Source organism: Mastigoproctus giganteus, chromosome 9 (assembly GCF_048544385.1).
Source record: "Mastigoproctus giganteus isolate SK-2022 chromosome 9, ASM4854438v1, whole genome shotgun sequence".
In the NCBI taxonomy this organism is placed as follows: Eukaryota; Metazoa; Arthropoda; class Arachnida; order Uropygi; family Thelyphonidae; genus Mastigoproctus; species Mastigoproctus giganteus.
The window spans coordinates 122,000,320-122,024,746 of NC_143583.1; the positions used below are offsets into that span (position 1 = coordinate 122,000,320).

The 24,427-nt window shown below is 36.6% G+C and overlaps 1 protein-coding gene across 2 annotated transcripts in view; it reads left to right on the forward strand.

Annotated features, from left to right (window-relative positions):
* LOC150080687 (plexin-A2-like) overlaps window positions 1–24,427 on the forward strand; it is a 1,379,917-nt gene that overhangs the window by 1,279,274 nt on the left and 76,216 nt on the right. For both annotated transcript variants that reach the window (XM_090381876.1, XM_090381877.1), the window contains 2 exons: window positions 2,389–2,481; window positions 17,927–18,096. In XM_090381876.1, the coding sequence (XP_090238002.1) occupies window positions 2,389–2,481; window positions 17,927–18,096 (263 nt within the window). The remainder of the gene's footprint in view (window positions 1–2,388; window positions 2,482–17,926; window positions 18,097–24,427) is intronic.

The following is a 24,427-nucleotide window of genomic DNA, read 5'->3' on the forward strand; positions in this document are numbered from 1 at the left end:
ATTTTTACAGTGGAATTGCCATGGATTCCGTCAGAATTGTGATTACATCAAGGCCCTCCTCCTCCTTAAGTACAAGCCAACATGCTTTTGCTTACAGGAGATTTATTTAAAGCCAAATGAGGACCCTTACTTGCACTTGCATAACTGTTCTATTATTTGTAAACATAGAACTGTGGTTGGATCTGCCCATGGAGGAGTCGCCATCCTTGTGGGTAACCATACCATACCCCTTTTCAAGCTCTGCCACTTACTATCAGCTTAGAGGCAGTAGCATTCACCTAACAGTAAGGTTTCTCGTAACTGTTTGTTCTATCTATTTGCCACCTGGGAACAACATGACCCAAGCAGACTTGATGATCTCATTCAGCAAGTGCCACACCCTTTTCTGTTACTGGGGGGAGATTTCATCAGACATAATACTCTGTGGGGTAGTGCTGACATCAATGAAAGGGGTCAGATTGTTGAACTTATGCTAGAAAACAATGATCTGGCCCTTCTAAATGTGGGATCTGATACCTTTTTCCACATGCCTACTCGTACATTTACTGCGCTCAACCTCTGCTCTTCTTCTCCCCCTCCCTGTTTTTTTTTTTTTTTTTTTTTTATATCATGAGAGGTTGAAGACAACCTTTACGGTACTGATCACTTCCCTGTGATATCCACCCTTTGCAGACCATGCCACCCGTCTGGGATACCACAGTGGAAGATCGATCATGCTGACTGGAATGCCGTTAAACATCTGGCAACATTTAATGATGCCACAGTCAGCAAGCAATTAATTAATTAATGATGCAATTATATACATCACAGAAAGTACTGTCCAAGCAGCAGCAATTGCAATTCCGAAGACGTCGACACAATTTCCACTTCCCCAAAACCATGGTGGAATGCCAAATGAACAGCAGTAGGGGGGACATGTCATCTATAAAGGTTATCACAGCAGAAATATCAGGTTCACTGGAACACCTTCAAACACATGACAGAGTTTGACACCACCACAGATATTCAAGAGCCAAAGGTACATAATAGAATATATTGTACATACAGTTCCTAAATTGCAGTTGGAAATGGTGGAATGTATATTTCCATATTCCACCATATTCAAAGCCATGGGGGAAATGTGGAAATACAGCAGCAAGAAAGGCACAAAACAAGGCTGAAGGATATTTTAATGATATCCTGCCACAGATAATCCCATAGCCTTTAAATGTCCAGAACCAAAAGGAATTTTGGATCAATCAGAATCAAAAGAAATCTTGACTCCCCAGTTGACCATCTCAAATTATCTGGAAAAAAATCCAGGATATGAAGAGTATATTTGCTCTGTATTTTGCCTTTCATGGATCATAAAATAATGGACGTGCAATTAACAACATTCTAAGGGAAACATGCACTAAAATATCTCTCTCTCTCTCTCTCTCTCTCTCTCTCTCTCTCTCTCTCCCTCCCTCCCTCCCTCCCTCCCTCCCCCCCACCCACCCCACACTATGGCCATAGATGCCGGTGCACCTAAAAAATCTCCAAACAAACTCTCTGTCTCTCACACACATGCTTTTCGATAGTCATCTCATTATTATATAATTATTAAAAATCTTTAATCAAATTCTGTGAACCACCTGTTCTTTTTCTACAGAATCTTATCTTGAGCAGGAGTTTCCTGGCATAAGGCAGTTGTTTTTGACTTCCCTAAACTCAGAAAGGATCAAAAAATTCCAAACAGTTCCATCCTATAGTTTTGACTAGCTGTGTGTGTAAAATCCAGATTAGAATGGTCACTGTTCATCTTATTCTTCTTTCCAGAATATAGTGTTGTTTCCAAAAGAATGGGTCAACACTCAGTCATTTTGTTTGACTGTAAGCATCCATTTTTGAAATTTTCCTCAAGCATAAACAAAAAGCAATGTTGGCTTTATTTAATATGGAAAAAACATATGACAAGGCTTGGGAATCTAGAATTTTAAAAGATATTTATAAAACTCACTCTTCCATCTCCTTCCAAATTAGGCCATGAATTAACTAGTTAACGTCCATTAGCATTTCAACTCCAAACTCACTGAACTAATATTTTTCATTCCTCATCGACCCTGTCTACTTCTGTTTTTCTGGAACAACTTTCCTTCATTCTCAACTTTCATCCCACTTATGGTACTAAAGTTCTATAGAATCCAGTGCCTTTAATGTTAAGGGATAAAAAAAAAAAAATAACATTGCTTCATTCCAACCACATGTATTACTGGTTATTACAGAATTTGCTGGGATATCTCTCTAACGAAGGTCTACAGTCATTCTCCCCATTAAATTATATATACTCAGTTAAAATAAACTAAGCAAAAAAAAAACACTTGAAGAAATGCTTTTTTTTTCTTCTTCTTTTTTTTTTTGTTATAGGTGAAACATCATGATACTGAAACAAACAAAGAAGGAGAAAGGGGAAACAAAATGGTATCAGAAATCTACCTCACTCGGCTCTTGGCTACAAAGGTTAGCTAATTGATTATTATCATCTGTTGTTTTTTAATGGTTACCTTTCTGATTTTTTGAGCAAGATTTAGAAATTATAAAGAGAATTAATAATGGAAAGAAAATTATTGACTGCTAATCTCTTTATACATTCACAATCTTTTCCTAAGAAAATGCATAACACATTATGCTAGTATATATGATTTTTACTGACCAAAAAATATGAGCACAGCTTTGGTCCGAAGTTGCCTGTAAATGATGAGATCAGGGGGCTTATGAGAAAAGGGAGGTTAGGTGCCTGTCTCATGAGATAGTTTTTTATGAAATATATTTTAATACTGCATTAATGTTTTGCTATTAATACATTGTATGGAAATGCGGAAGTTATCCATTAGTAGGGTTTATTCAGATATTTGTAAAAGTATTTTTTAATATATATATATAATAGTTGGAGCTTTGTGTGATCTACATTTTTTAATGTATGTTTTTTAATTGATACTCTATTTTATATATTAGTGGATTTGTAGAAGAATAAGAAAAGTTTACCTCAATATGATACATAGAACACTTCCATATGCTACTCTCCATAAATTAAAATGAATACACTGTATAACATTAACAATGTTATATTCATTTTAATTACTGTAATCATTGTTAAATGTTATTACTGTAATCATTGTTAAATGTTATTACTGTAATCATTGTTAAATATAACAATGATTACAGTAAAAAATAATAAATTGAAAACAATTAAAAAATCAATTGAACACAATTAAAAAATAAAAGAAGTTTAATGCAAATTTTGAAAAATTATTTTCCTGCCTGAAGCTGACAGAGCTTTTTGACTCTGTGTTGTGACATAGGGTTAAAAATGTCAAAAATGGAATCCTGGAATGGAAATTACTGAGTATGTGTGAGCACGAATTTTAAGGACTATAGACTTGGTGATAATGATAATTTATTCTCACTGGATGTTGCCTCGTTATAAACCAATATAAACAATACACATTAGATATTCTTTGGGATATGTTAAATAATAACTATATATCAATTAATCATACGAAGCTTCCTATTAAAGAAATTAATTAAACTATTAGTTGAAGCCAACTATATCACCTTTTGAGACAAAGTATACAAACAAATTTTTGTTTTGCCAATGGGATTGAGTCTAAGCAGTTTAATATCGGAGACCTATCTCTCAACGATTGAGTGTATACATTTGACGTCTTTTTTACCCTGTATCACATACTATGCGAGGTATTTAGATAATGTTCTTGTTATTACTCATGGTAGCTGTATTCAAGACATTTTACATTTGTTTAATAATATTCATTCTAGACACAAATTTACATTGGAGGGGGAGAATACTGATACTTAGTCATTAAATTTTCTAAATTTCATGCTTACTCGAGAAACAAATAAAATCCAATTTAACATCTATTGAAAATCCAAAAACACCAGTATGCTTCTGAATTATAAGAGCTATCACCCGTTCACCTATAAAAGGTCTCTATTATCTTTAATCAATTCCTCAGTGCATATAAATATTCAACAACAGAATCTGCTTTAGGCTCAGAAATACATATATTAACCAGCAGATTCTTAAACAGGGATTACCCCCTTGCTACAATAAACCACCGAATTAGGGTACAAGCTAAGGATAGGATACAAAAAACTACAACAATCAACAATAGTAACATCAAAAAATATTTTATTTCTGTCCCATATGTTGAACAGTGGCACAGACATCTTAACATATTCTTTAAAGATACCAAATTTAAGATTGTGGCTCACCAATATGGAAATTACATGCTATACTGAACAATCGCTCAGTCCTTTCCTCTTTTGCAACAGAAATAAATGACCTATTATACAACATTTCTTGCGGTGATTGCAACTCGTCTTACCAAGAATTGACACTTCTTTCCACTAAATTTTAGAGTTAAACAGCAAGCGTCCTCAGTTTGTGCTTCTCGTTCAGCAGCATCAGAATTAGCCTTTTATGCCAATGAAAAACATACATTTTTATTCAACGAGGCAAAAATACTTATTTTACGAGACTATTAATTGAAGAAACCGTCAAAATTAAATTATATGAGAATTCTGTGTACGTTTACTGTCGATATCTTATCTCCAATTCGTGGTCTTTTACGCACATGCACAGAGACAAATAATCTATTTAAAATTCATGCTCACACATATCAGTTATTTCCATTCCTGCAATCATGACATACAGTCGAAAAGCTCTGTCAACTTCAGGAAAGAAAATCATTTTTTAAAATTTGCGTTAAACTTTTTTTAATTTTTTAATCGTTTTTTTATTTATTTTCGATTTATTATTTTTTACTGTAATCATTTTGCATTAATGTTATCTTCATTTTAATTTCTGGAGAGTAGCATACAGAAGTATTCTACGTGTCATATTGAAGTAAATTTCTTGTATTCTTCTACAAATATTGAAATCAACGTAGAACATATTGGGCATCATAGTTCTGGTTTATACTATCTAAAAATATATATTAGTGTAATAAGGGTCGATAGTTATAGCTTGACCACTTATTTGTTTTTTATATTATTATATAATAATTTTAAATCGATTGTGCAGCTTTTGACAAGCAGTGCTCTAAATTTTTGTTTATTATTGAGCACATGCATTCAATTATTAAAGGCAACTTTCAGTAGGATATGTAATGAATAATAGAATTTAAAAATTATTCATATTTATTAGCTCTGCATGTCTATACAATTGGAATATCCATAATCAAAATTATTATATTATTATATAATAATTTTAAATCGATTGTGCAACTTTTGACAAGCAGTGCTCTAAATTTTTGTTTATTATTGAGCACATGCATTCAATTATTAAAGGCAACTTTCAGTAGGATATGTAATGAATAATAGAATTTAAAAATTATTCATATTTATTAGCTGTGCATGTCTGTACAATTGGAATATCCATAATCAATAAGATGTGATATAAATTCTTAATAACATTATGTAGGAACTGGTGATTAATATGAGATTATATGTCTCCAGCAAAGTGTTGGATACAAATAATGATTAAATCAGAATAACTTAATCAGTCATTCAGATGAATTGTGAATTTATATTAAATCTTGAAATATGATTTATCTGATTTCCTCTTGCTCCAAATGAATTTGTTAACTGTCTTTGTACACTTTCTGTTTTAGTTTCTGTTGTTTATGTCCATCTGTAATACTATATTCTCATTTATTCTAATTTTCCTTTTCTTCAAACTCAACTTCTGTGTTTGTGTAACTTTTGTTTATCAAATTGTCTACAGCCTTTATCTAATTTATTTAGAGATTTGTGAAGATTTTCATATTATGATCAGCACACAATATTCCAGTTATTCCCATGCTAAACTTCCAGTTATTCCCATTCTAAACTTTATTCCCACTTAACTTATTAATAGAGGAACAAAGGGTGCTCTTACCAAGAGAGACCCTTATACACCTCAGTCAGATCACTGATTGAGGTGTATAAGGGCTTGAATGGTTTAAGCACGCTCAATGCTGATGGAATACTTCTGCTTGCTCAGATTAAGAAACTGAGGGGGCATAGATTCAAATTGAGGAAAGGCAGTTGTACAATAGATGTGCAGAAGTTTGCCTTTAGCCAGTGGGTAGTTGATTGCTGAACAGACTTCCATCTGTTGTTGTGGAAGTTGATAGCTTAAATAAATTTAAGGCTGAACTAGACAAACATTTGGAGTGAACAGATGGGTGAAATTGGAAGATGATTTTTTTTTTTTTTTTTGGATGATACTGTATAAGCTTTCTTTTTTGCATCATATGCCGTCATTAATGCTAATGCTAACTGTAATAGTAAACTAGTTCCATTTCATTACGCAAACTATCAGCTATTTCAAATTCCAGTTCATTTTAAAAGGAATTAAACAGTTCCTTATTAAGTTGGTAGCCGACCGGGCTAGCCGAGTGGGTAAAGTACCTGCCCGGCAACCCAAAGGTCGCAGGTTCGATTCCCGCCTCGGGCTTGGATCAAAGTACTGCAAAAACCTTGGGAGGTGCAATATGGCCACAGAAGCCGATGCGCCAACAACTATCAAAAAAAAAAAAAAAAAAATTTAAGTTGTTTTCATTTATTCATTTTATGGGCAAAATGTATTATCTATTCAACAATTACAACAGTATAAAATTAAATATTTTCTTTGCACATGTATTATCAACATTACTTAAATTTTAGTTTACTTAAAGTGCACCTTATAATAATAATAAGAAGAAGATCCTAGTAGAATTCAACATAATGGACCCCACAAAGATCCACACCATATCGAAGCAGAGACCCAACAGAACCCCGTGGCAAGCCACAGACCTCCTCAATTGGCAGGGGGGTCTGTGACAGACCACAGATTAATTAGAGCTCAAAAACTAATTTTACTGTGGAACACAAGTTGGGTTCCCAACTTGTGTTCCACAATAAAATTAGTTTTTTTGAGCTCTAATTAATAGTTCAAAATATGTATGAAAAATTTATTTAAATAAAGTTTCAAAAATTATTAATATTCCATAGGGAGAGGGGACCTACGCACAGTAAAGTGCCAGAAACCAGAGACCAACAGAAAACAAAACACAAAGACAAGGAACCACCAACCAGGAAAAGAAGACTACCGAAAAGGTAGAAGAGCTAAGGGTGAAGATAAGCCAACTGACCTAATACCAACAGTGTAAGAGAAATAAGAAGCTGATCAGAAAAATGAAGATCACCCTCAAGAAAGACAACATCCACAGCAAACACAAGACCTATAATCAGAGGATCAAAGAATACCTTGATACCCTCAAGCAGAACCTCCTCGTACTCAGTAAGAGACTTCACCAATACAGGGAGAACGTCCAGAGGAAAACTGAACCAGATATTTGACTAAAACCAAAAAGCCTCCTACAAGAAAATCGGACAAGATGAGAAGGAAGGCAATGGACCCCCAACCAGAAGGTACTCAAGAAGTTCTGGGGCAACCTGTGGAGCAGTGAAATTAGCCATAATGGCTATGCCCCCTGGATAGACCCAGAATGGAAGGAAATCAAGGACATACAAGACATTATAGAATGGGAGATTCAGGAGGAAGAATCTCTGAAGAACATTCTCCGGAGGAAGAACAGTCGATCGATCAGGAAGGCCCACAACTGGTGAACCTGCAGAGATAGATAACCTCCACAACTATAAGTACAAAAAGAATGTACCTGTAGTTGTGGATCTTATCTATGTGCCTGTATGTGTGCTGCTGAACTTATTGTTCCTGTGCAACTACAGGTACAAGAAGTTTGGCTGCACACTCAGGCACATAGTGGAGCAGTTTACTAAGATGATAAGGCACCCTGGCACAATGCCAGAATCTGACTCAAGGAATCACCTGTCTGAAGGCTAAGGACAAAGATGCCACAAACCTGGTAAAGTGCAGACCGATCACCTGTCTTCCAACAATGTTAGAAGACGGATGGTCAATTACAAGATCTTGACTGGTTGCGTAACCAAGAAGATATGAGATCACTTGGAGAGACAGAACATCATGGCCAAGCAGCAGAAGGAATGGAAGCAGATGAGCAAAGGATGCAAGGAGCAATTGACCATTGGTGTGGCAGTTGTGGAGGAAGTCTACAAGAAACACCACAACCTGAACACAGCCTGCATCGACTATCGCAAGGCCTTCGACTCTGTGCCTCATAGCTGGCTGATAGAGTCAATGAAGATCTACAAAGTCAACTCGACACTGACACACTTCCTAGAAGCAGCCTTGGCAAATTGGAGGACCACCATCAATGTCAAGAACATTCCTACCAGAGGAATATTCCAGGGAGATGCCCTGAGCTCACTGTGCTTCTATCTAGCACTCAACCCACTGGTCCACCATGCTCAACAATGGGAAGTACAGATATACCCTAAAATAAGGCAGGAAGAACCTGTACACCCTCTCTCATCTGATGTACATGGATGACATCAAGCTCTATATGACAACCAAGAATCTACTCCAGATCACTGAAGCATTCAGCACTGACTTCAGGATGCAGTTTGGTCTAGACCACGGGTTCCCAACTTGTGTTCCACAATAAAATTAGTTTTTGAGCTCTAATTAATAGTTTAAAATATGTATGAAAAATTTATTTAAATAAAGTTTCAAAAATTATTAAATTTCCATAGGGAGAGGGGACTTACGCACAGACTCTGCGCAACTCACATTTGTGGAAAATAAAATCCGGTTAGTCTAATGGTGGATGAATGAATCGAATACTTGCATTTGATTCTCCCATGACTAGTTCAGTCATATCCCCCTAACGAAATCGTCTGTAGTGAGGTGGGGCACGGCAGTACAGCATACAAGTGGGCATATCAGTCATAGATCGGTGGTGTTTTGCACTGCAATCATTTTGTGGTGTCTTATGTACTTTTCCTATAAAAATAAAGTGGGCATCATATTAATTTATAATATTATGATTGTGTATACCCCATATTAAAATATCATGGATCATTGTTTGAGAGAAGGAGTTTTAAAAAAAAAGTGTAGCAAGCAGTTCACATGTTTCTAGTGACAAGGAGACTGGTAAAGCAATACTGACGAAAATACAGATCAAGGCACTAGCATTACTTGTGTAGCAGATGAATCCAAGAAAAGGGAAGTGTTGTTTGTCAATACTAAAACATTGCTAAGACATAAAAAATGCAAATACGACTCAAGTTATTTATTACTCGGATTCATGACCACAGGAAATCCCGAGGCCCCTGATACGTTATGTATATTATGCAATAAGATGTTATCAAATAGTTCGTTAGCACTAGCTAAATTGCGCAGACATTTTGAAACAAACCATTCAGAATATAAAACTAAACCTTTTATGTCGAAAATGTTGTCGGATAACGAAAAGGCAACAATGGCTTCCTACAAAGTAAGCTACCATATAGCGCTTGCAGGTGAAATGCATACAATTTCTGAAACTCTCATAAAACCATGCATCAAAGATGTTCAGTGTATGTTCGATGAGAAATCCTGTCAACAAATTGATAAAATTTCTTTCTCAAATAATACAGTTTCATGCAGAATTCATGATATGGCTGAGGATGTTGAGCAGGAACTTATTTTAAGACTTCAGTCATGTGATGAGTACCCTTTACAATTAGATGCGGACGTTGCAAACCTATCAGTTTTATTAGTTTTCATTCATTATTACTACAATAATTCTATTGAAGAAGACATGTTACTCTGTGAAAATTTATAAACCAATACAGCAGGAAAAATTATATTTAAATGTATCAGCGATTTTATGAAGACTCGTGGAATAAATTGGAAGAAACGTGTCGATATATTTAGTGATGGTACGAAGTCAGTGATACGACCTGTGAAAGGGGCAAGTAACATGAATTAAAGATGTTGCTAAAATGTGTACAAGTAGTCACTGTGTTCTTCATAGAACACAGTGACTACTTGTACACATTTTAGCAACACTGGTTGCTTGAAATATCCCTTCATCTTTAAAATGTATTTTAGATGAAGCAGTGAAAATTATTAACTTTGTGAAAACACGACCGTAAAAAACAAAATTGTTCCAAATTATATGTGAAGATATGGGCAGCCAACATAGATCTTTGCTGGTACATACTGAAATTAAATGGCTGTCACGTGGCAGAGTTCTTGTCAGATTGTTTGAATTACGAGAAGAGCTCGCCAATATTCTTACACAATGACAAATTTCTGTTAGCAGATCGCTTTAGAAACATTTCATGTTGAGTCAAATTGCTTATCTGGCGGATATATTCACAAAATTGAATGGTTTCTCTCTCCCTTCAAGGAAAAAATGTAAATATTTTCAACACAAAAGATAAATTACGATCATTATTATGAAATTTCAATACTGGACCATGGCTGTTGAAAAAAATAATATGGATCCATTTCCAACTTTCAATGACTTTTTACAGGAATCGAACTGTGAAGTGAAATTGACGAAGAAATTCAAAAAGAAATTATTTCTCATCCAAAATCAATAACTGTGGCATTAAATGAATACTTTCCTCTATTAAAAGATGGCAATAACTATTGGATTTTCAATCCCTTCAATATTAAAGAAAAACCAAAAGAACTATCTACTTCAGGATATGAAAATCTCATCGACCTGACATCAAACAGCCAAATAAAGTTAAATTTAATGAATTTTCATTAAACGAGTTTTGGTGTGACTTAAAAGAAGAATATCCAAATTTATTCAAAAAGGCAATTCGTTGTTTGTTGCTGTTTAGTACCACATATTTGTGTGAAAGTGGATTTTCACTGTACACTCTGACAAAAACAAAATACAGAAGTAAGTCGGATGCCACTCCTGATATTAGAATCCAGCTGTCCACAATTAAACCAAATTTTGAAAAAATATTGAAAGAAAAGAAGACGTTTAATCCTTCACATTAATTGCCGCCTCCATAGCCAGGTGGGCAGGAGCAGCAGTGCGTAGCACACGCTTCTTGATTAGACTGGGGTTCGAGCCCGTGAGCCACCAAATATGGAGAATGCGGAAAGGTCAGGGAATTGACCACCGCATATCCCAGAGCAATATGGCCTTAGTTGCTAATGCTCCTAAAAACCAAATAACAACATAACAACCTTCACATTAATTACCAGTTTGAATTAATAATATTTGCTTTTCCATTATTAATCTGTTTTTTATATTTTCAATAAATTATTTTTGATTTTTTGATTTGTTGTTTTATTTATAATCAGTAAAAATTGTCAGGGTTCCAAAATGTGAAAAGGGTTCCGCAATTAAAATAAGTTGGGAACTGCAGGTCTATACAAACCCAAGACCAATGGATTGTATCAGAGAAATCCCACCAGCAGAAGACCAGTGAAGAGTTTGAAGCCATGACAGAGGGAGACACCTACAAATATTTTGAAATGATGTGGGCTCAACAGCCAGGACACAAGGAAATCAAGGCCCACCTCCCTGAGAAGCACCATCAGAGACTGAGAAGCCTGCTAAATTCAAAGCTGAATGGCAGAAACATAGTCAGAGTCATAACACCTATGCAATCCCAGTACTAACTTACTCCTTTAGAATCATAGATTGGACTAGCACTTAGTTGGAAAAGATTATGACATTGACTAGGATAATGACATTCAAGAGCCACCAACACCACCCGAAGTTGGCAATCGAGAGACTGACCATTGCCTGGAAAGAAGGAAGGAGGGATTTTACAGACCTCAGTGAACAACAGAAGAAGGCAGTTAAGAACCCAGGGCATTACTTCCAGGACAACACAGTGCCAATCTACCAAGCTATAAGAAAAATACTTCTCAACCGCAACAAGCAAACTCCACTCGCACACAAAAAAGAAACAAAAACAAACATGGGTGAAGAAGGCACTCCACAGCAGACATGACACAGCAGTGACCTTCATCAAGGCTACATATATAAGATGGCTTTGAATGCATGGCTCACAAGAGGGGGGGGCTCTTTCCTGAAACTGAAGGATTCATGTTCACCATCCAAGACCAGATAATCAACATCAGGTACTAAAGGAAATACATTGCCAAGGACGCTGGAGTGACAGACGACATGTGTCGCTGATGTCATCTGGCCCCAGACACAATACAGCACATTGCCACAGGATGCAGGGTTATCATCAGGATAAATACATCAGAAGCTAGTGCAAAAATACCAGTTGATCAAAGAAAATGTACCATGTTATTTCGGCAGAATTGGTTGGCAAAATTACTATGGTAAGGGAGGATAATAACTGCCTTCTTCTGTTGTTCACTGAGGTCTGTAAAATCCCTCCTTCCTTCTTTCCAGGCAATGGTCAGTCTCTCGATTGCCAACTTCGGGTGGTGTTGGTGGCTCTTGAATGTCATTATCCTAGTCAATGTCATAATCTTTTCCAACTAAGTGCTAGTCCAATCTATGATTCTAAAGAAGTAAGTTAGTACTGGGATTGCATAGGTGTTATGACTCTGACTATGCTTCTGCCATTCAGCTTTGAATTTAGCAGGCTTCTCAGTCTCTGATGGTGCTTCTCAGGGAGGTGGGCCTTGATTTCCTTGTGTCCTGGCTGTTGAGCCCACATCATTTCAAAATATTTGTAGGTGTCTCCCTCTGTCATGGCTTCAAACTCTTCACTGGTCTTCTGCTGGTGGGATTTCTCTGATACAATCTATTGGTCTTGGGTTTGTCTAGACCTGCAGTTCCCAACTTATTTTAATCGCGGAACCCTTTTCACATTTTGGAACCCTGACAATTTTTACTGATTATGTTGAACAAAAGCCGAGAATTAGTGTTGAATTTGAAAGTGTCTGCAATTCTGCCCAGACACGATAGGAGGGAGTATATGATGAGAGCCTTGTCGATCAATTCGGCCCTGGAAAGATTGTGCAAGGCTCAAGGGGTAGAATTTTTTTCAGCCTGGACTGTACTTGTTAACAGGAGAGATTGCTTCTACAGGGATGGGATACACTTAAATAGAAAGGGTGCAAGAATATTTGCTGATGCTATCGAGGCAGTGTTAGGTGGGTCGGAAAACTGCTAGCTTGGGGGGAGACAAAGACCAATAGATTGACAGTAGCCACTGGCAGAGGTGAAAGAGATTCTTGCACTGCTTCTATTAGAATGAGCAGAAGCCTGAAAAACAAGATGCATGGTATTTCAGAGACTGCTGGGAGCCATTGCGGTACAAGTAAACACATGGGTTGTGTTAGGGTAGCTAAGAATAGAAACAGGTGCAGGTATACTTGCGTGTACACCAATGCTAGGAGTTTAGTAAATAAATTTGATGAATTTGAGGTATTGCTCAAAACATCGAAGGCAGATATTGTTGGGATATCAGAGACGTGGTGTCACACAGATATAAGGGATGCAGAACTGCAATTTGGGGAGTACAATGTCTACAGAAAGGATAGACAGGATAGGAAGGGAGGAGGGGTTATGCTATTAGTTAAGAAACATAAAAACCAAGGAAGTGAAGCCAGTCGACATCGCTGGACAGTGCAGTGTGGAGTCAGTTTGGTGTGACATAAACATTGGGAGATCAAAATTGAGAGTAGGAGTGTGCTATAGGCCTAATGACTCTGATGAGTATAATAAGGAACTGTACAGGGAAATAGAGTGGGCCAGTAAATCAGAGTGTCTTATAATGGGAGATTTTAATTTCCCAGATATTGACTGGAATTTGGGGGCTGGTTACTCACACACTAGCAGGACTTTTGTGGATTTATTGGATGATTGTTTTCTACATCAGCATGTTCGGGAGGCAACTAGAGGGAGTAATACTCTTGATTTTATTATCAGCAGTGATTCTTCATGCATTAAGAATCTGCAGATAAATGAACCACTAGGTGGCAGTGATCACAGTGTGCTGAAGTGGGATTTACTCAAAGAGGTAACTACCATTAGGGGTAAAGGGAAGGGTTATTGCTTCCGTAAAGGCGACTACGATGGACTGAGACAGTATTTAAATTCTATACAGTGGGACCAACTGATGATGTTACCAACAGCAAATTCAAAATGGGAAGCATTCAAAGAACTTATCTTGGAAGCTACTAGGCTTTACATACCAACTAAGAAATATTGTTCAAGGTTTAGGCCAAAATGGATGTCAGATGAACTAATGAGGCATATGGCAGAGAAGAAAAATGCATGGGATACATACAAATTAACACATGACACAGAAGCCTATGATAGATACAAGTTGATATGCAACCAAGTTACAAAGGAGGTTAGGCAGGCGAAGGCAGATTACGAGAAATCCTTGGCAAGGGATGCAAAGAAAAACAGCAAAGAGTTCTTTACTTATGTAAACTCTAGAAGGAAGGGGATGAATCAGATTGGTCCACTTGATATTGATGGGTCAAGTGTTGATGATCCTGCTCAGGTAGCTAACAAACTAAATGAATATTTTGCATCGACATTCACACATTAGGAGTTATTCAGCGAGGGGAATGCCAGAGGTGTATTCAACTCTAGCAGTAAGCTACAGAATCTTGAAATAACTGGGAGTAAAGTGGAGGAGAAACTGTTGAAGATAAACACAAGAAAGGCACCCGGGGTGGATGGGATCTATCCAGTTATATTAAAGGAGGCAGCAAAGGAAGTAAGCAAACCCTTAGCCATAATTATGAGAGCTTCCTTGGACTCAGGGGAGGTACCCATAGACTGGAAATGTGCAAATGTGACCCCAATTCACAAAGGAGGATCAAAGGCTGATACAAGTAATTATAGACCTGTGAGCTTAACTTCTGTTCCAGGAAAATTAATGGAGGCACTGGTTAAAGAAGCACTGCAGGATCATTTAGATAAGACTTCAGTTATAGCTCAGACACAGCATGGTTTTGTTAAGGGGAGGTCTTGCCTGACCAACTTGATTGGATACTATGATGCAGTCACAAAAGAACTGGATGCAGGGAATAACTTTGATATTATATACTTGGATCTTAGAAAGGCTTTTGATACTGTTGCACATGGAAGACTGCTACACAAATTGGAGCAGTGTGACATTGGAGGCAAATTGCTGCTATGGATAAAGGGGTGGTTGAGGGGGAGAAGACAGAGAGTGGTAATCAATGGACACTGCTCATCGTGGACTGATGTTATTAGTGGAGTCCCTCAGGGCTCAGCGTTGGGTCCATTATTGTTTTCTGTATTTATAAATGATATTGATGATGGTATATCGGGCTTAATGTCCAAGTTTGCAGACGATATAAAGGTTGGCAGGGTTGTCAAGGACACTACTGACACTATGCTGCTGCAACAGGATCTGGAAAGGTTGAGCAGATGGGCTGAGAGGTGGCAAATGAAGTTTAACATTGACAAATGTAAAGTACTACACATGGGAAACAGCAACCCTAGAGCAATATCAACTCTGTGGTACTACACTGACAGTGGTAGAGAATGAAAGGGACTTGGGGGTGGTTGTGCAGGCAGATATGAAGTTCTCTGAGCAGTGCAGATGGGCTGCAAGAGTAGCTCATGGAGTATTGTCAATGATATACAGGAATTTTTCCAGCAGGGATAAGGAGGTGATTATTCCATTGTATAAGGTGATGGTCAGGCCACACCTAGAGTACTGTATACAGGTCTAGAGGCCTCATTTCAAGAAGGATGTAGAGCTGCTGGAACGAGTACAGAGAAGGGCAACAAGATTAGTGAATGGAACAAAGGGGTGCTCTTACGAAGAAAGGCTTAAGTTTTGCAAATTACAGTGTCTGGAGACTAGGCACCAGCGAGGTGATCTGATAGAGGTGTATAAAGCCTTGAATGGTTTAAGCATGCTCAATGCTGATGGGATTCTTCCTCTAGCTCAGAAAAATCACCTGAGAGGGCATAAATTCAAATTGAGGAAAGACAGATGTAGGATAGACGTGCGGAAATTTGCCTTTAGCCAGCGGGTGGTTGGTTGGTGGAACAGACTTCCATCCCTTGTGGTGGAGGTTGATAGCCTAAATAAGTTTAAGGCTCAGCTGGACAGGTATTTTGAACGAACAGAGGGGTGAAGTGGAAGTGGGGTTTTTTTTTTTTTTTTTTTTTGGCTGATGCTGCATAAGCTTGCTTTCTTGCATCAAATGCCTCTACTAATGCTAATGCCAATTAATTATTATTGGAAATGTGTTTGGGTGGGTTGTTAATATTATTTTAGACTGTGATAATAGTTTGTTTGATTAATTGAATAGGATTTTTGCCAACCAATTCTGCCGTTTATTCAAAGGTACCGATAACACCCTTACATTCTCATCTTATAATAAACAACTTTCATTATTCAACTCATATAAAGATACACAAAATTACCACATTAGTGACATGAATAATATCATCTACTTAATAAAATGTCAAGATAACTGTAACGCTTGCTACATTGGTAGCACCACCACCACCACCACCACAAAATACAGTTCTACCAAAATGTCAAACACACGTGCGTACTACCACTACAATAGCTTTAGGACGGGACAGTCCAATCCCGAATTAGCAACACATGTTCAATCCCACAACCACACCCCCTTAGTAGATTCAGCCATTCCTATTATCAAATTAAAATCCAGTTTTAAAATTTTCCAATATGAAGCCCTAGTTATAGAATGGTTTCGCCGCCATTCCACTCTCCAAGTATTAAATTCCAAATTACCCTATAACATAGCACTGGTCTGGAATCTCATGCACCTGAGATTCCCACGTGTATCCAGGAGCATCACGGGAACTTAGTCTTCTTAAATACATGCGTTCACTCTCATTCTACCATTGCCAACTGAAGACGTGTAAAACGAAAGCCACTTGTTATGGCTATTGGCCTTCTGTTTCCAATCATATAACTTCAATTGTTTCAAATTTCAACATTGACAACCAAGGACAAAGACGTGCACTTCTACTTCCTTGCACATATTTTAATTCTGTTTTTAAATCCTAACTTATTCACGCTAACTTAAATTTAAAATTATCATTCATTTTATTCCAACATCAATGCAGATTATAAAAAGGTGAGTACCATAATAAATTAAATTAAGCTACGCTATTATATTGTGTCAGTTATAGATCTCTTAAAGTACCTATAAATGGTACTTTAAAAGATCTACAATTTTCAAATTGTGATAATAGATATATTAATAATAAATTTAAAAGGCTATAGCTTTTACAGATCAAAAAGAAAGAAAACACTACACCTTTCTCAAGAGTGAGAGACAGGTATGATTACGATGCATTAATAAAATGAAACAGCCTCAGGTCCTTTACACGAAATTAATAAAGTATCTAGCAGGTTCTAATATAATTATCAAAGATCACTAATGGAGACTGCCTTGACATGCATAGTTTCCTTGTTGTTTGTGAACTATAACTTTTATTTAAGTTTTGTAGTTTTCATTTGAGTGATCTTTGTATCATATTTTGATAAAACTTGTCCACGTGGCATCATGAAGGTTTTTGTAGCTGTAATGAACAAAAATGGCACCCACAAAGAAAAAGGTTGCCAATCCTTGTTCTAGACAATTGTGTGCTCTAAATTTTTGCAATTTTAACAACCCATTTCACAAAACAAGAATTGTGTGCATATGGTTTAAAGAGAATAACATCAGAATATTGCAGTGGAGTGGCCAGCACAGAGCCTCAACCTTGAAGCTAGTCAGACATTTTTGGAATGAGCTGTAAAGTACAATTATAATAAAACTAAGATAACCCTTATCATTGATTGAGCTCACAAATGTTTTAAAGGAGTGAAGCATAATACTATCAACTTTCTACATAAATAAATAGAAAGTTTTCCACATGCATCTTTGGCAATCATTATGACAAAGATGGGCAAACATGTTATTAATATCTTTGAATAAATACATAATTTGTTCATAACTTGTTCACAGTTATGAACTAAACCTTTAGTAAGAGAGTGTACATTTTAAATACTTCATTATATTATATATATGAACTCAAAGGTTATTTTATAAATCATTCCTTTGTTTCTTTTACAGGGTACTCTCCAAAAATTTGTTGATGATTTATTTGAAACCATCTTTTCTACAGCTCATCGTGGTAGTGCTCTGCCTTTAGCTATCAAGTACATGTTTGATTTTTTGGATGATCAGGCACTCCAACATGGTATTGGTGATCCTGAAGTTGTACATACCTGGAAATCAAACAGGTTCGTTTGTTTTTTCCAATTTGATATGTCCTGTATTTTTGTTGAAAATTTTTAAATCAAAGACATCTTTAGTGTTGAATTCATCCTCCTTCCAGACATGTTAAATATTTGTTAAGTATCATTTCATGAATTTAAGGATTTAATAATTTTAACTTTAAACTACCATACACTTATTGATGGATTTTTATTTGGATATTTTGTTTATAGGTACTGAAGTATCAGCTGACAAAGAATTAATAGATATGTTTGTTTTTTTCCATTAATTGTTTTATTTTGAACAATAAAACTGTAAAACAACAGATGTTAAAAAAAAAAAAAACACAATATAGAAATATTGGTGTTATTTGCACTTAATTTCTTAAAAATGACTGATGAAAGTCACTTATGTTAGATATATGAATGCATATACTAACTTTTGCTGGAATATGCATTAATAGCAGTTAAAAAAAAAAATTACCCACTACTTTCTGAATTGTTCAAGAAAATGTCTTTCAGGTCCAAACTCTGTTTCATAGAGACTTTGGACTTTAAGTAACAACTTCTCTGACATGGAAATGGGTAGTTTTAATAAATTTAATGAATAAATCCAGTAATGTAAGGTCAGCTAATCAGGGTGGTCACACATGATGTCTCCAAATTCAAAATAGCATGTTGGGGTATAGTAGGCCTCTTGATGAAACCACCATTTATGTTTCATTAATTGTGTGTAGAAGTGCGCTATTCTGCTAAAAAAAAAAAATTCATTGGAATTTCATTTGCAGCAGTGTACTTTAATAATGAATAACCAGTTTGTTTGTCTATTCTCAATGAAATAAAAGCCTGTTATTAAACTACACATTTTGAGATGATTCGTCGTACTGTCGCTTTCTGTCTGTTTAAAAGTTTTTCATGTATTTCGTGAGGATTTGTGTTACTTTAGATTCGATAGTTTTGTTTATTCACATATTCCATTAAATGAAAATGTGCTTTGGTGATATTGATGCTTTTCTCCAGAATTTTCAGTTGCCTAGTAAAAGTCCCACATACTGTTTATACATTGTCAGCAGTACTGATAGGTTATTGGTTTCGACTTCTACGACTTGCATTTTCTGGAAATAAAAATTGTATCCCTCCTGATGGATTTACATATAGTTTTCTTGCTGATGATTTTCTCTTGATAATTCCATCTCAATCCAAAATTTCTAGGCTCTGTTGGACTACTGTTCTTACTGTTTCCTTTGTGTCCTTACTGATTTCCTTCATCTTGACTTCCCTTCACCTGTTACTCTTCATATTACCCTGTTTGCTTGAAAATAGCAACTTTCACCAATAACTACTGTACTGCTTCTTGAGAAATAATATAGTACAGTCAGTCCTCTTATAACACGTGTTTACATTACACAAATTCGATCATACACGATTTATAAATAGGGGAACAATATCTTATATAACACGAACCGAATTCGCTTATGCACGATTCGCCTTTGTGTTTACAAGAAATGGTAGTCGAATGCGGAATCACCCCAACTGAACGCAACACGATAGGAATGAAGAGAAGATTCTGAAAATATATTTATGTTTTTATATCAGTGAAGGGGAAACACATTTCACCATAATAACGTAAAAACCAACACAATTCCAGCTATCGGTATAATCACAAATGCAATTAGATCGAGTTTACTACCAGTTTATAACAGATTCCACTAGCAGAAACACAACTGGAAATTGTTTTTATTGTAGTAACCCCTAGAAATGTGCTTTAGTAAAATGTGAGGTGTTAATAGTGTATCTCTGCCTTTATGGTGTTGTTTATTCAGTTGCTACACACACGCAGCTTTGTTTATGTGTATCAAGCGTGCCTCCTCGTTTTGTAATTGTGCTTTATTCCCTAAAAATGAGTAAAATACTTAAAAGGTGTGAAAAGAAAGCATCCTGGTGAAGACACTGCAGATTCAGAGAGAAAAAAAAAACAATATCAATAAACAGAGGCGGACTGGGTCAAAAATTCTTACCCGGTAAAATTTACAGAGGCCTCATACTACAGTTTATGGCCAAAATCACACCAGCCAATGGGGTTTCCCCGGTAAGGCTTATGGCCAGTCCACCACTGTCGATAGCAAAAAAATATGAAACTGTGAAACGCTTTGAGCGAAATGAAAGACCATGTGATATTGCACGTGCTACAGACCTAAATGAGGCAACGCCGAGAATTACAAAAAATGCAGAGAAAATAAAAACAACTTTCATCGCAGGAACAACTCAAAGTATAATTAAAATCCATTAGATTAAGACACAAAGAATTGGAAGAGATGCAACGGCTGTCAACTGTTTGGATAGAAAATCAAACAAAAAACAAGTTTGCTTACGATAGAAGCAAAAGCATTAGCAATATTTTATTACGTAATAGTCGTAATAAAATACTTACGTATTTTATTGCGATTATTTATTGTGTTTGGTAATGCTTTGGTTACAAATGTGTGTTCAATCTTGGGTGGTCGACACCTAACCCTATTTTTCCCAAAAGGGCCTGTTGTTTATATTGCACGATTTTGCATTGCATGAGGGTTTCTAGGAACACAACTATTGTGCTATACGAGGACTGACTGTAATAGTAATAGCCATATAGTGCAAGGAAGCCACAAGCTTTTGCTGCACTCAAAAAAAAAATGAGTAAATAAGAAAAGTCAAATTATATGCTTCCCTCCTCACATAGGTAACTATCCAGTTGACCTTTAAATTTGTTCAGTGTCAGCCTCAATTACCTGTGAAGGCAACCTGTTCCAGCAATCAATGACTTGGTGATTAAAAGAAAACTTTCTACAATCTAGTCTAAAAGTCTTCCCTTGTAATTTGAATTTATGCGCCCAAGTTCTGGAATTCTCTTTAACAGTGAAAATTCCACCTTTTTCATTTTACTAATCCCCCCTCCCTCCGAATCTTATAAACAGTGCTGGCGTGAAGCATTTAGGCCACCCTTGGTGGAAAGACTTTATGCACCCCTCCCCCTTCATAGGTAATGAAATGCACAAGGAATTTTAACTGAATTTATTTTTAAGCTTCAAAACTACAATAACATAATGAACTGTGATTGAACAACATAATACTTTCAAGGCTAAATAATCTTACCCATTATTTAGTTGATGATCAGAATGCAATTATAAAAATATTAGTAATATTATAATAACAAACTCTAATACAAACAATCTAATTATGTTTTCTTCATTTCCATCATTAAAAGAGAACTGAGCATCACCAACAAGCTGGGAAGTCACAGTACTTTTAATATACTTTGGTAACGTAGGTTGGTTTTGGATTTCTAATATCTTCTCCAGTCTTCTTTTATGATTTTGTTCTCCCGATAATTTCTTGGTTGCCATATGGGCTATGTGAAAATAGAATTATTTATTTTAACAGTTCCAAGTAATTTCTTATTTACTAAACTAATTATTTAAAAATAATAAATAAGCCCCTGGTCCCGTGAACACTCTCCACACCTCTGGGAATGCAAACGAAAAATTATTCATTAACCCTTGAGCAGGAGCACCTAAAACTTTTGCATGAGCGGGCACAGTGCGCAAATTATGCTAATGTAAGGAACTGTATGACGAAGTAATGAGTTTCATATATACAGTCAATGTATCGAGTAATTCGAGGAAGACTTATAATTCATCTTTTGCATCCTTTTTGCATTGTTTAGCGGCAGGCAGCAAATTTTCTAATATACATCATTGATGCTACCATAGCCTGCCGTAATTTCCTTTTGTCTTAATGGCAATCACCCAGGAGGCTCAGGTTCATTATTGGTCAATGTCACCATGGCATCAAAACACTCATTATTAACAAGGGATTTATTTGCAAAAGAATTTTTAATATCTCGAAAAATATTGCTTCTAGGATTACTTACATGAGCAGGCAGGTGCAAACACAGTAAGCCATACTGCACAGACCTTCACTGAGGCAAGATTGCAGGCAATTGGAGCAAGAAACAGTTCTATTGGCACCACTATCTTATACGATACATTTCTAGAAGGAATACTAACCTTGTAAGATAAGCCACAGCTGTGTTTCAGAAATTTCCAAGAAGTACCATGCCTGGCATACTCTATGACAGAGCACGCCCGAGCATTAATTTTTAGACAATGAATCAAACAGTCATGTGGCACCCCAGGTGACCACCCAGGTTACCCAGTGCTCAGGTCGGTACTACTTATAAATCTCAATCAGATCAACTTGGAGATGCCTGGTTGTCAAGCTCTGTAGCCCACATATACAGTCTTTCCTCATATGGTTGCCTTTTGCTGATCTCGCCATGTGAGTTGCCCATCTTTGGACCTTTCCAAAAGAATCTGTGTCTTTTTCCTGATGAGGTCTCCACACTTGAACACTATTCCAAATACAGCGGACTTATGACCTCCCTATCCCTACAGAATAATGTTCAATAAATCATTGATAGGACACCATGGGCTTTCCTGACTGCCTGTTTACCCTATTCAGAAATTTTCATATCTGCCCATATCGGAACTCAAGATCCCTTTTTTCCTCTGCTGTTTTTAAATTCAACCCCCACTAAGTATATAATTTATTTTGGTGTTGCTATTCCCCATGTCACCACTACTTTTTGTTATTGCCCTTGGATAATATGCTTGTAGCAGTGGATGATAAAAAAGGTGGAACAGATGATGTTGACCTCTGGGAAAACAAGGAGAAAGAACGTCAAAAGAAACTAACACATTGGGAAAGCGTAGTTAGTGAGCATGGTCTAAAGATAAGTAGCCAAAAAAGCAAAGAGATGGTGATGGACAGAGGGGGGAAAAGTTAGGGAGTGCATTAACAAAGGATGGCAGCCTAGATATTGAAATAACAAGGAGAATAGCAACTAGTCAGAGTTTCTTCTGTAACGTTAACAGCCTGTTGGGCTAGGGAAGTTCCAAAGAAGTGTAAAAAGCTGATAAATAGGGCATGTTTTGTCCCTACTTTGACCTATGCTGCTGAGACGTGGAGTGAGAATAAAAAAGATACCAGCAGAAACGAAGCATTAGAAATTAAGGCGTTAAGGACTATGCTAGCTAAAACTGAAGGGACAAAATTATAAATATTGACATTAGAATGAACCTGGGAATAGGAAGTTTGAGGGAGAAGATGGCTTCATCACGTTTGCAATGGTTTGGACACATAAAGAGAATGAACTCGAACAGAATACCAAGAAGAATGTTTGAGCTGAAAATGGACAAGAACAAGCTGAGAGGAAGATCCTGGAAAAGATAGAGAGATCAGTTTAGGGAAGATGTGAAAATGAAGGGAATTGATTGGAAGAGAATGACAGAAAATAAGATTTGGAAAGATAGAAAAAGATGGAAAGCTTTGATTCAACCGACCCAACCCTAGGTTGGAACAACGAGGAAGATACAGATATTCCCCAAGTGTTAGACATTTTGCTGCATTAAAACATAGCTGCCACTTTTCTGACCATTTTTGCAGTCTGTTCAGGTCATCCCGAAGGAGCGCTGCTTGGTACTGCATCATTAACTACTCTACCGATCTTTACATTGTCTGCAAATTTTGACATGAAACCTTCTATCCCATCGTCTATGTTGTTTGTGAAAATCAGAAACAACAGTGGTCCAACAAGGACCAATCTTTGGAGGACCCACCACTTCTAACTTTACACCAATCTGAAGAATATCCACTAATCACAATCCTCTGACTTCTGCCCTGCAGCCATCCAGCAATCCATCTTAGAATTTTTTCAGTAATTCCAACATGTTCAAGCCTATACAATAACCTCTCGTGAGGGACTGAGTCAAATGCCTTTATAAATTCCGAATAAACTATGTAAAAATTGATCCTACATCCAGAGTAACTGTCAAAATAGCTTACTAAGTTAGTTAAACGTGATTTTCCTCTAACAAAACCACGTTGCTTGTAAAGATTGCCATGTCAATCTAAATCCTTGGATTGCACTCTTAATCATTGCTTCTAAGATTTTCCCTACCACTGAAGTCAGACTGACCAGTAACTGTAGTTACCAACTTCGCCCTTAGAACCACCTTTATGTATTGGTGATACGTTGGCACTTCTCTAATCCAAAGGAATCTCTCCTGACTCCAAAGATGCCCTCATAATTATCTTCAATGGTTCGATACACTCCCTGGTGGCCTCCCTCAAAATTACTGGGTATATGCCATGAACTCCAGGAGCCCTACTTACCTTTATGCTCGAACGTTTTTCTAATAAACAGTCATCTGTAATTTCGAAATAATTAATTTCGTATGACTCAGCCTCACTTGCACAGCCTCTTCGCAGTATGTCTTCAGTAAAGATCGGTGCAAATTACACGTTCAATTCATCCATA